This window comes from Fusarium graminearum, chromosome 4 (genome assembly GCF_000240135.3).
Source record: "Fusarium graminearum PH-1 chromosome 4, whole genome shotgun sequence".
NCBI classification, from domain to species: domain Eukaryota; kingdom Fungi; phylum Ascomycota; class Sordariomycetes; order Hypocreales; family Nectriaceae; genus Fusarium; species Fusarium graminearum.
Genome location: NC_026477.1, coordinates 5,750,569 through 5,762,653, shown reverse-complemented (window position 1 = coordinate 5,762,653; position 12,085 = coordinate 5,750,569). Strand labels below are relative to the sequence as shown.

Genomic DNA, 12,085 nt, shown 5'->3' with positions numbered 1-12,085 from the left:
GTCTGTCTACGAAAGACTCTTAGTTATATAAGAGAGATGTAATTCACGCGAGCACACACACACACGTCAAGCCACGACTGCATACAAAGTTTATAAGATGCAGATGTAGTAGCAAATGAAGGATGGGAGGGGGAGAAAGGAAAGTTATATATGCTCCCAAGCTGAGCCAAATACAGTAACTACAACGCGCTGTAGGTAGCTTGCTAGGTAGGTAGCTAGCAAATATAGGCCAAGACCCACGACAAGGGGCGATGGAGGATGAATGGGCCCGTTCACCGCGACAAGTAAGGCTGAGCAGTCTACTAAACCAGGATGCCGCTCAAAGAAAGTCGGGATTAACCCCCCAAGCAGACGCAGATTCTCTCTCTTGTTGTAGCGGTGGAGGAGCTTTGAGGAGGCGGCTGGCCAGGTGTGGTGGATATCGAGCACTAGGACAGGGGGTGGCCCAGGGAACCCAGGGGGACCCAGGCGCCTGAGCTAGGCTTGGCTAAGTTACTGCACGGCTTTATTCTGGGCAACAACAACAACAAATGGTGGACCCTGTCCTTGGTTTTTTTTTGGGTGACCTTGGTCTTGAAGAAGTAAGGGCCTTGGTTTGGTTTGACTACGAGTGAGTGAGTACATAGTAGGTAACCTAAGCTTGCTCTATTTGCTCTGGTTGACTATGAGCTGGTCCCAAGGCGGCTGAGATGCAACAAGAGAGATAGATGCCCGCGATACGGGCTGTGGCGTTTTCCAAGTGACGACTGAAACTAACAAGTCAGGTACCGTACGATGTCTGACTGTAGATCCCTCGTTTTCTTTCATTTGATGTCCAGTGTTTTTCTCTTGGCTTGCTGCTTGGTTCACCTTTTTTCGGGGCCGCCCGTTAGTGACCTACGGATCTTGTACAGCACCCGTGTATAGGATAGAGTACATACGAGAGTACGAGAGTACGTATCCATCGTATCCTGACTTGGTTTGTCTTGTCTTTATTTTTGGTGCAGACCAGACAAACATGGGAACTTTGGACTCCCCGGGCGTGGCGGAGAGTGGACCTTTGGGAATAAGAGTGCCGGACTGAGCCTTTTACTTTTTGTCAAATTCATCAATCAGTCAATGGCGATTCCAGTGATCGGGTCCCCGATCAAAGGTTGTGGTCAGAAATAACCATCAGCCAAGGCGTTTCCGACTTTACAGCCCCTGAGATGGCGGGTTTGGCTGCTTACATGTCCCTAAACCCCACCTCAGCTGAAAGCCACAGCAACTGCAGATGACGGGCGGGATCTTTGGTTTACCGTCACTGACAGACATGAATGAGGTGGCTGACCCCGACCGCTGGCTTGGGCAGCTCATGGTACCCAACGGTCCCCTTCTCACGGCTGTTCTCAATGCTTCGGACAAAGTCCTTCCTTGTCGCGTGGCTAACAACCAAATCAGGGAATTTACGATCTGCAACAATTGTGTGTGTCTCTGGAGCCACAAGGTAGTCTGCCCTTAATAAGACACAGGCTGCGGCGCTATAGGCAGCGATGTGCGGCTTTCGGTTCCTGACTAGTCGAGAGACGCATTATTCCTACGTCAACGATATGGATATGTCTCGTCCTCGTCCTTGACCTTGGCCAATCTCCCATTCAAATAAGGTGGATGACGAAACTTTCTCATTCAAATGCCGCTTCCTTGATGACTGCCAAGGACTTTTACGAAGCAATCGGATCCGTCATGGGAGAAATGAGGACCGTCACATCAAACAAAGATCTTCGAGACCAGCACACCCACTGATTAAACTCATGAACATGTAGTCTAGTGCCTCGGGAAACCCAGGTCTCATGAGCACCTCAAAATGCACATGCAAGCGCCCAGCACGTGAAACGCCATGTCGAGCCTACTGCTATGCTAGCTGGTCCTTGATGACTGCCGTACAGCCAGCGGCAGTTTTCATGTCAGCCTTTGAGCCTCTGGCACATACAGTGCCGGAACCTTGTTCAGGTTAATATTGGGCTGTGTTGCAGCCATAACCTCTTCAACTCCAACTCTGAAAACGAGATCGTGGTCCATGTATGGCAGCAGATCTGAGCGCCAGAAAAGACTGGGGGGCTCGGCTCACTGTCGCTCAATCGACATCATTCGTCCGAGACAGACGCCACGGATAAGCGTTTTCTTTCCATGGGTCAGTCGCAGCCCATGCACGGCATATTGCAGGTTGGGGCAGCAATGGCAGCACCCAGCCTCGAGTAAAGAAGCTCACATCATCATATCATCGTTTGCTTTGCTTTTTCCCTCCACATCACCCGGAATGTGGGCATCTCTACCAATATGCACGACGGGCTTTGTCCTGCACAAAGTCGCGTGCTCCTCCACTGAGTTGGCCGGCAGAATGGCTTGTGCCGAGCTCATCGCCGAGAAAGACCCCTTTTTCTTTTTTCTCACTCACTTCGCTTCTTTTAGCATAGCCAACAATGACAAGACAAGATCGTCGTCATCCCTGAGTACCCATGTTAGGGATTCGGACTTGGCGCAGTCCTCCAGAGTCCGTAGTAATTTTTCTTAATTAGGAGACACGGACAGTTACTAAATTTGACGCCGCTGAGGCTCATTTGGGATCTGGGAGCCTAGAAGCTTTGATGCTCAAGAGGCTTGATGATAATTAGCCTAGCGGGCTTGCTGTAGGTAATAATACATCATTTTAGCGGCTGACAAGGAGCAAGATCCTCGAGCTGCAATGCCTGCATTTGCAAGGGACAGCTGGCTTTGGATCTGACAACGATCTCATCCTTCAGCAGATTGTACATAGATATCCGACCGACTTTGTTCCATCTCATGCCTCTTCAACGACAACTCATACCCTCTGCCAGTGGCGTTTGTTTGATTTGATTAGAAAGTCACAATCAACGTCAGCCAAGCTATCAAACAAACCGGACATCTTCTAAACTGTTCGCTAGGCTTTATCAAGTCTTGTAAGCGCGAAATGGCCGGTTAGCCGCACAGGGTCTAACTAAATACCCTTGGCGACGGGCACGCTGACCTGACATTTTGAGGTCGACTTGATCTCACCGCTTGAACACCACCTTCTTGGGGCTTGTCACTTTCACGATGGGACTTTGGTTACCTACTATCTCGTGCCTGCATCACGCATGTCTTGTGGTGATACAGAGAGGGTTGAGTAAGCCGCACATGAGAAAAAGCTTATTATCCTTCAGCTGAATGCGATGAAACACACGAGTGACATGATTGAGTGGAAATTGTGAGGATGCATGCAACGTGTCGTGACCAATACACTTGTTGACGCGTTGCGAGCCCCCAATTTCCCTTGCGAGTCAGTCCAGACCGCATGTCGTCAAATGCGTGCAGTAGTATCTTGTGTCAAGCCCTTTCTGGTAGTTGCGAAAAAAGGCGCGGAATATCTGCAATGATCCGAGTTTCGTGATGAGTTGACATTTGCGGGGTTGTCGATCTGGTGGGTGATCACTTTGCTTGCTCCATTGAATGGTGACAACAAGAGCGTGGGGTGCATCGACGGCAGATCACTGGAAATCCTGAGCTGGTTAGGTCAATCTTTGGCATCTGCAAGTGTTAGGTCCAGTAGTCAGTTGATTAGGTAGTTACAGGGTATGTAACTAGCCACTCGATTCTAAGCTCACGTCTTCACTTTCGCTACAATAAGTGACTCTGAAGCGTCAAAGGAACTCTGGCGATTCGCAGCGGGACATACACATGTAAATATTACACGAGTCTGTATATGATATGTTTATTTCTTAGTGATCAGGCATTGGTCTCCTTTCAGGTCGTAATGAATCACATGGCCTTTCTGTCCACTATCTAGACTAACTGGTACTCAAACGCATACCACAGCTGTAGTAACGGACTACCATTTCCTAACTATTATAATCGATAACTCAGCCATGTACTACAACCACAACATAGGTGCTGTCTCGTGTATGAGACACTATGGTCCGTACGCCTCGAGTTCTTTTACCATGTCATCCCTGCCAAAGTCCTTAGCTATCATCACTGGGGTCCTGCCACTCCCAGTTTGTGTCATAGTGTCAGCACCAGCTCTCAGAAGCACTTTGACAACCTCGATATGCCCATACTCGACAGCCCATGACAAAGCAGTCCTTCCACCTCTGTCGCGCCGTTCAATCAGGACGTTTTCGTTACTGACAAGGGCGTGGACTGTTTCGGGCGAGTCGGTTTGGATAGCCCATGCCAGAGGCGTCCACCCATCGATATCTTCGGCATCGACTCCTGGGCAGCCTGCTTCCAGAAGCTTGACGAGAACTTGACAGTGACCTTGTGTACTGGCCCATGATATCGCATTTCTCTTGTCGTTATCCATGCTCATCTTGTCGATTCTTGGGTTTGCGAGGAGTATTTCAACTACATCCGTACAGCCATTTCCTGCTGCCCATGAGAGAGGCGACCTCCCTTTGTTGTCTTTAGCATTTATGTCAATGCATGGAAGCTTTAGTAGCCGTATGACAGTGTCGGCCATGCCGTCCCCAGAAGCCCATGAAACTGCTGTGCGTCCTGTCTTGTCCTGGTGGTTGATGTTAACATTGCGAAGCCTTGCCAGGTTGGAAATGGTCGAGTGATGACCTCCCCCTACGGCCCAGATGAATGGGGTTGCTCCTGTATTATCCGGTTCGTCGGGATTGCAAGCTTTCTGTTTCAGTAATTCTTTGACGATCTCGTCATATCCACCTCTACAGGCAAACGAGAGTGCAGTCCGTCCATTTCTGCCCGGAGCATTCGCATTGGTTAGACTGTCTGCCAGCAAAGCGATTATGCAGGATTTATTGCCGTGCTCAGCTGCAACAGTGAGTGCTGTTTGCCCATCCAGCTGCTGCACATCAGGTTCAGCGCCTGACTGTAGAAGAGCAGTAACGATGCGGTCATGGCCAAGTCGAGACGCCCAGTAAAGGCTCTGATTTTTGATGATTTGAGAAGGCTTACTATCAAGAAGCAGACTATTTAGGGCAGTGATTGAGTTAAACTGTGACGCTAGGATGATTGGATTCTGGTCCGTGATGCCGTCATCTAGTGGTGTTGAAGCTTTTGTATGATAGAAGCTTAACCAGTTACGGCAATTTTCTGTGTCAGGGTCCAGCAGAGATCTCGCAAAATCTTTAAGCTCTTCTGGTGCATCTTCTTCGCATATGGCGAAGTGTTCAGCCCAATGCAATGATGCATACGTGTAAAAAGGATAGTCCAAGGCCATTGAATCGCACATCTTAGAATTCAGGATATCAGGGTCGTGAAACAACGCACCAGAGTCCAGGTCATGATCTTCCTGGTCCCAAAAATCGCCTTCAAAGCCGCCCAGAGGTAGCTCGCCAAAGAAATCTGTTTCTTCTGCAACGGTAGATGGGTCATTTGTTGGAAACAGATCGACTGTGAAATCATCAAGAAGAAGGTACTGAATGCATACAGTGGCCAGCTGTAGAGCAGAACCTTGCGGATCAACCATGCGTATCGCAGGAGGGCTGTCGATGCTAGCGCTATCTCGATCTTGAAGATAGTCCTTCACCGTCTGGTGAACCAGGGATACTTGTTGCCCTGTGACCCTTACCAAAGCCCCCAGGATACCCTGAACAGTGTGTGCAATCGAGTTATGAGAGTTTTGCATGATCTCTTCAGTCGTAGTGTATGACGACTCCATAGTAAATGCGATGTTGAGTTCGACTAAGGAGAGGGGCCTGGAGCATGCCAAAAGTAACTTCAGTAGTTTTGAAGCATCCTCCTGATGATCCAAGGGTATGGCAGACAGATAGCGATGGTATATTTCAGCCAGGCCTTCTGGGATGCTGGCTATGATCTTCTGGAATTCTTTCCTTGAAGTGAGTATGCTCTTCTCGATTGATGCGAGGACCAGATGAATCCACAGAAACGTGCGATCGGCTTTGGACATTATCGCTTCGTATAAAAAGTCCCTGATGTCGTTTGAGAATTGCCTGTTCAGAGAAATTTCATGGATTCGCTCTTGAATGAAAGTCTGAAGGTCTTCAGTGTAACCAGTTTGGTCATCGTCGATTGATATTCGAGATTGAAGTACTTTTTGGCTGTTAGCATAGGATTGGTGAAGAAATGGTCGGCTTGTGATGAGGAACTTGACCCTGCTATCACTCTTCATCGACTGAGAAGAGTCAGTGAGCATATCAGATATCGAGACAAGCAGTTGATGACAAGATGTCCTCTCGCACTCGTCGAGCGCGTCCACAATAACATAGAGCGGTCCGGATTTGGGGTCCTTTGCAATTCTGACAAAAATACGCCAGAGCGAGGCGAAGGACTGGATAATGCTTGATCCTTCTTTTTCGAACGCCGAGCGAATATACCTCACCAGCGAACGATGGCGGTCGGCGATCTGGAGGATAAGGCCAATGAGTACCGCTCTCGCGTCCGTCTGCTTGTTTTTGTTCTGGCACAGATAGATGAGGACATTCCGAGACTTGTTGCGAGCATCATCGAAGTATTGGGCCAGTGAGTAGGACAGCATGGTTTTCCCGCAGCCAGGATGACCTGTAAGCCACAGGAGAGCATTGGTGCCGGCTTCGAGCCAAGAGACGAACAAACTGTGACTGCGAATCCACTGGCATGTGCCAGGGACTGGTTTCGGGGGCGGTTCGACATCTTTTGCGACATCGTTATCACTAAGAAGCGACATGCAGGTTCTTTCCAAAGTACTAAGGACTTGAGTATAATCAGCGATTGATCAACAAGAGCAAGTCTTGAGGTGGTTACCAATGTTGGACGAGTGCGTGCTGGTGCGCTTGAGTGTTGGGCCGATATTCGAGGACTTGGTGGCAATCCTTCGAAGAGCTCTCGCCACTTTCAGGTAGCTTTCTGTCTCTCTGGGAAAACGACAAATAGTTCTGTGGTCTTCTGGCATGGGAATAACTTCTTCGTATGGAATTCCCAGCACAGCAGAAGCAGGGCTAACAACCTGTCCCTGAGGTAAGCTTGCGCTACCAAAGCATTGGCGAACTATTGTTGCGTATAATACTACACAGACTTACCAGGGAGGAGGACAACGGGCCCATTGACAAAGGCAAAGTTTCGTAGAACGAAACTACGTGAATATTACCTAGACGGTTGCGCGCTGACATGGTCAGGTCTTGAAGCGCATCCGAGTCGTATATCAAAGTTTTAAGCAGATCGGTCCTCACTGCTCTCGGTCCTAACCCAGCAGACGCGAAGCTATTGACAATCGAACCGCAAATACTGGCTAGATTTGCTGTACCGCTTCCTCTATGTGGAGTGGCTAGAAAGACTACACCTCGGATGGACTTTAGTAGCTCCCCATACAAGTCGTCGTTTTCGTGAGCAGCGACAAGCGCCTGGAATAGGTCAATCTCGGTTTCTTCCTTTGGAGATTATGCATACCTGTTTGAAGACAATTCCACCAAGACTATGGCACACGAATATGATGGATCGTTTGCTCTAAGAAATGTGTCAGACCAGAGTTGAATGAGTGAACCAGGTGAATTACGGCATTCAAATCTTCCCGAACATCCCTCAGAGCAACCAAAAGGTTGAGCGCATACTCCTGAATCCTTTCAGACGATTGGGACCATATTTTGGAGGGATAGCCATATGTATAGACCCGACATCCAGGCAAGAAATCGGGAAGGAGGTCTCGAAGCCATACTGTGCCATCAGGCTGGTGTCGCCATGTTGAGACTGCATTTCCATTAAGGCCGTGAATCGCAACAATGTCTACTGGAAAATTCATGAGACCTGCCTCATCTGGCTTGCTGTCGACTAACAAGGATAAGCCATGTGCGGTTGTACTGGATTTTGTTGACTCCGTTATACTGCTTGAGGACTCGTCTAGACGGGGGGATGAGTTCTTGGGTGTCAGCTCAGCATGAGGCAACTCCGTCCGCCCAAGCACTCGGGCCTTGAAGCGTTGCACATGCTTCATGAAGACTGAGAGGCTTTAGTCTAGCTCTCGCGATACAACGATTTACAAGAAATAGCGATGTCGGCTAGGCTTGTTTTTTCGGTACTACGTCTGCTGCTGGTGTGATATCACAAAGCAAGTGTTGGATTCTTCAGCGGAAACTAGACGGGCCGCTCTGCAGCCCCCTGTCATCAAGAAAAGCATGCAACCGACCAACAACGAAAAGTGTCACTTGATCAGGTACTTCTCTTTCAACTTTCAAAAGGTTAGTAGCTAACCAAGCTAAGGATCTTTCTGTGAATAGTTCGGTTGAATTTGAGTGGCACATATCAATAGCTTGACTTATATAGTCTCTGAGTTTTAGATTGACAGGTAATAAGTAATAGGTAAGGTAGTTACTATGTTCGGAAAATAAGTCAATCTAGTCTTTAAGTGTATCTATTTTAGGGAGTCACGTGCATGACATAGCAAACAGCTTTTTCTCTCCACCCCGCCTCATCGTCACTCATCCTAGGCATTCCAAATAACCTGAAGCTTTATTGTAATTAACGTCTACGTTTATATACACATCATGGGCGCAAAATCTCTCAGTGTTCTTGGTAACGATGGGGCTGGCAAGAAAGCCCTGATCGGCAGCCTTATCTATAAGGTGGGCGCAGTCCCAAGTAATCAAGGCTTATACTTAGGCATATGCTAACTCGTGCCTCGTTATAGTGTGGGCTTGAGCTTCCCCAACTGCAGCAGCTGGAAAGTGAGGGCATTAGTCAGTATGAGAAAATTGTACCATTCTTCGAGAAAAATGGACTTGCTCAATCTTTTTATGCCCCTTCTGGAGCTTTTACTGTTCAGAGTATGTCGCCAGCATCTTCCCCTGGGTATTCTGTTGTACTTATACTAATCGCTTCACTATAGAAAACCAGACGCCAGACGTTGCTTTCTGGGTTGTTGATGCTTCTGATTCATCTAGCTGGGGTTCATCTGCCGAGAAACTCTCAACTACGTTGTCGAGTGGTGTGCTCAACCCACGGGAGAAACTCATCATTATAGTAAATAAGATGTAAGCCCAGAAAGACATATGTTATCCTCTCGTGCTCATGACTAATGTGATTTGTGTATAGGGACTCAGTCAACTGGTCTGAGCAGACATTCAAAGACGTCGTGGGCGCATTCAGTTCGGTCAATATGAACAAGTATGAGAACATCTCCTCGTCAAAGTCACATTGAACTCACCATCTCATAGTGCATATATCATCCCGGTTTCTGCCCTTCGACAAGAAGGAAACATACTCCCAACTCCTGAAGCGCCCTCATGGGTACAGAAGATATCTGCTGGCCAGTTTGAGGGATCCGCATCAGCCTCGGGTGAATCGTTAATGAATCTTCTTAGTTAGGTGAACGTTCACGTATTTCAGTTCTATCTACTCCTTAGCTGTAGCGTATTATTAACAGAAGGGAGGAGCGGAATCGTTGGGGATGAATAGACAGTTTCGAACTGAGATGAGCTTCTAAAACATTTACAGTAAATACGGTTTATCAAGATAGTATAAACTGTACAAAATACACTGTAGGAATTAACGCTTAGCTTGTTACCTTAGTATCTTGCAACAATTAGCTTAGTGGTTTTAGCTCAAGTCGTTAATGCCTGGTCGGCTGACATGGTGCATCACGATCAATACATGCATATGCGCCTTTCACCTATGAGAGACACAGTATTGTATTGCCAACAAACCCTGATATTCCCCGTGTAAAGGTTACATATTACTACTAGGTATACGCACATCCAAATACGCGGTATGGCTTCAATTTATTATTATTATTATTTATCTTGGATCAAAAACAAAACTTGATACGATACCGAGACATATGCTCTGAGTCTATGTTAGGCAAAACGCCATGTCTTGAAATCCGAATACGCTTCAGACAAAGCGATGTAACCCTCCCAACTTAGCATCCCGATGACACTCAAGCACAAGCACAAGCTCCTCCAGAAGTACACAAATAAATAAACACTTAATGGAAGTTTAAATTCTTCACCGATAATTTTCTTTTCTTGAAAGCTCTTTGTTCGTGACGTATATCCAGTTTTGTCACTATACGCCTTGTACCTCGACGCCTCAACCTAAATTACCTAATCCCAACTTTGACGCATCATCACCACCGCCATTATCATTCCAAACCAGACACGGCAACTCCCCACACCAGAATGAGCAGCCGCCATGGTCTTCACTGGGCTGCTCACCTCCAGCGATAGAACCCCTTCGGTCCGGTCCAAATCGAGCGAGTCCGATCTCCACCAGCAGCACGAATACATCTACGATGAAGCCCAGCTGCCCTGCCTCCCGCCTGAGAGGCCCGATCTCCGCGAGCTGAACAACAGCCTCGAAGCCCTTGCCGCCGTGTTTCCAGATGTACAGATCGAGGTCTTTCGAGAGCTGCTGTCCAACTTTGACGGCGAATCCCGACTTGCTCTGGTTGCTGACGCCCTCCTCAAGAACAGGGTGACCTGGGTCAAGGGCCGTTGGAGAGTACCCGACAAGGAAACGGCCCGTCCCGAAACCGTACCAAAAACAGAAGTATTCAAGAGCAAGGAATACAAAAGAGCTGTCCAAAATCTAGCATGGCATGAGTTCAAGGGGTTATCGCGGTCTACCATCAACGCTGTCCTTGCAGAATCCAACTACTCTTACCTCGAAGCCCGACAAACCCTCGTCACACTGTCTTCCAAATCATGGCGCTTCACGATCTCATCGCTGTTCTTTCGAAGGAAACCTATCGCTACGGGCGAGGCAGAAAACCATCCGTTAGTATCATGGCGCTCAACCGGTCAAGGGTCTATCATCCCCACTATTCGGACAACGGGCAGTGCAGAGCTTGATCGCGAACTGTACAATCTCCTGGTGGCTCCTCTGAAAGAGAAGGATAGACTGGATAGAGAAGGGAGAGATAGAGGCCTGGCCATAATTCTCAACAACGAAGAAGCAGAAGAGGCTGAAGCAACGCACGAGTGTGTCTGCTGCTTCACATCAGCAGCCTTTGAGGAGTTCACCCACTGTAATCGCGAGGGCCATTTAGTCTGCTACCGATGCGTGCAGCACTCCATAAAGGAAGCTGTTTTTGGTCAAGGCTGGCAGAGCAGCATCAACCCAGAAACGGGAACGCTCAAGTGCCTTTCCTCCGACGGTGACGGGTGTCCCGGGCACATACCGCCTGATCACCTCCATCGAGCCATGGACGAAGAGAAGAAGGGGGCAGAAATCCTGCACAAGCTTGATCGTCGGTTAGCAGAGCATAGTCTCCTGGCAGCGAACCTGCCTTTGGTCCGATGCCCTTTTTGTGACTACGCTGAGATTGACGATATATATACGCCAGCTCACGAATCTGCTCTTCGCATCAAGTCGGATAGTATCTACAACCTTTTCGTCCTTGTCCTGTGCATCGGGACCCTCCCTTTCGTCTTCCCGCTCGTTCTTATTTCCTCCTTCATATGCCTCCTTCTCAGCACGCAGCAGTCCTTTGGTGATTACGTTTCAGTGGAGTGGTCCAAGGCCCTCAACCGTCACCGCCGTCGTCGCCGCGGCACAAAATTTACATGCCAGAGCCCCGAGTGCGGTCGCTCGTCATGTCTCTCATGCCACAAGTCATGGAAGGATATACACGTGTGCAACGAATCGTCACTCGTAGCGCTCCGTACACAGGTCGAGCAAGCGATGAGCATGGCGATCAAGCGTGTCTGCCCCCGTTGCAATACATCATTCGTCAAAAATGCAGGTTGCAACAAACTTACATGTCCCTGTGGCTACAAGATGTGCTACGTTTGTCGTGCCGACCTCACCGACGAGGGATACCGTCACTTCTGCGACCATTTCCGCCCTGAAGGAGACGCCAGGCAATGTAAGGAATGCGATAGGTGCAATCTTTGGGAATCAGAGGATACAGAAAAGGTCCTGCAGGCTGCGCGTGAAGAGGCGGAGCGTAAGTGGAAAGACATGGAGAACCGAGAACTTTCGGGCGTCGAGCGTGCGTTTCTCGAGACAGGCGTTGCAGGGAACAGAATGGACGTGAGTGTTGAGCGTGTGTTATTTAGTGGGCGAATTCCTGCTCTTGCAGAGGTTTTTGATCTCATCGTAGAAACGGTTTTTGTTTGACGACATGGGTTGGGTTTACGAATTAACGGCGTATGACAAGACAAGATGGACAGCG

The 12,085-nt window shown here is 48.5% G+C and overlaps 3 protein-coding genes across 3 annotated transcripts; 2 read left to right on the top strand and 1 right to left on the bottom strand.

Moving 5' to 3' along the window:
- Positions 1-3,925: 3,925 nt before the first annotated feature.
- Positions 3,926-7,088, bottom strand: FGSG_09640 (uncharacterized protein; the record flags this gene model as incomplete). The annotated part of the gene is made up of 5 exons (XM_011329765.1): positions 3,926-4,845; positions 4,936-5,678; positions 6,183-6,665; positions 6,724-6,833; positions 6,999-7,088. The coding sequence occupies 5 exons, from the start codon at positions 7,086-7,088 to the stop codon at positions 3,926-3,928; spliced, it is 2,346 nt and encodes a 781-aa protein (XP_011328067.1).
- Positions 7,089-8,456: 1,368 nt separating this feature from the next.
- Positions 8,457-9,109, top strand: FGSG_09641 (uncharacterized protein; the record flags this gene model as incomplete). The annotated part of the gene is made up of 4 exons (XM_011329764.1): positions 8,457-8,534; positions 8,600-8,735; positions 8,798-8,942; positions 9,004-9,109. 4 exons carry the CDS (start codon positions 8,457-8,459, stop codon positions 9,107-9,109), a joined length of 465 nt encoding a protein of 154 aa, XP_011328066.1.
- Positions 9,110-10,101: 992 nt separating this feature from the next.
- Positions 10,102-12,030, top strand: FGSG_09642 (uncharacterized protein; the record flags this gene model as incomplete). The annotated part of the gene is made up of 1 exon (XM_011329763.1): positions 10,102-12,030. The coding sequence occupies one exon, from the start codon at positions 10,102-10,104 to the stop codon at positions 12,028-12,030; it is 1,929 nt and encodes a 642-aa protein (XP_011328065.1).
- Positions 12,031-12,085: the final 55 nt, after the last annotated feature.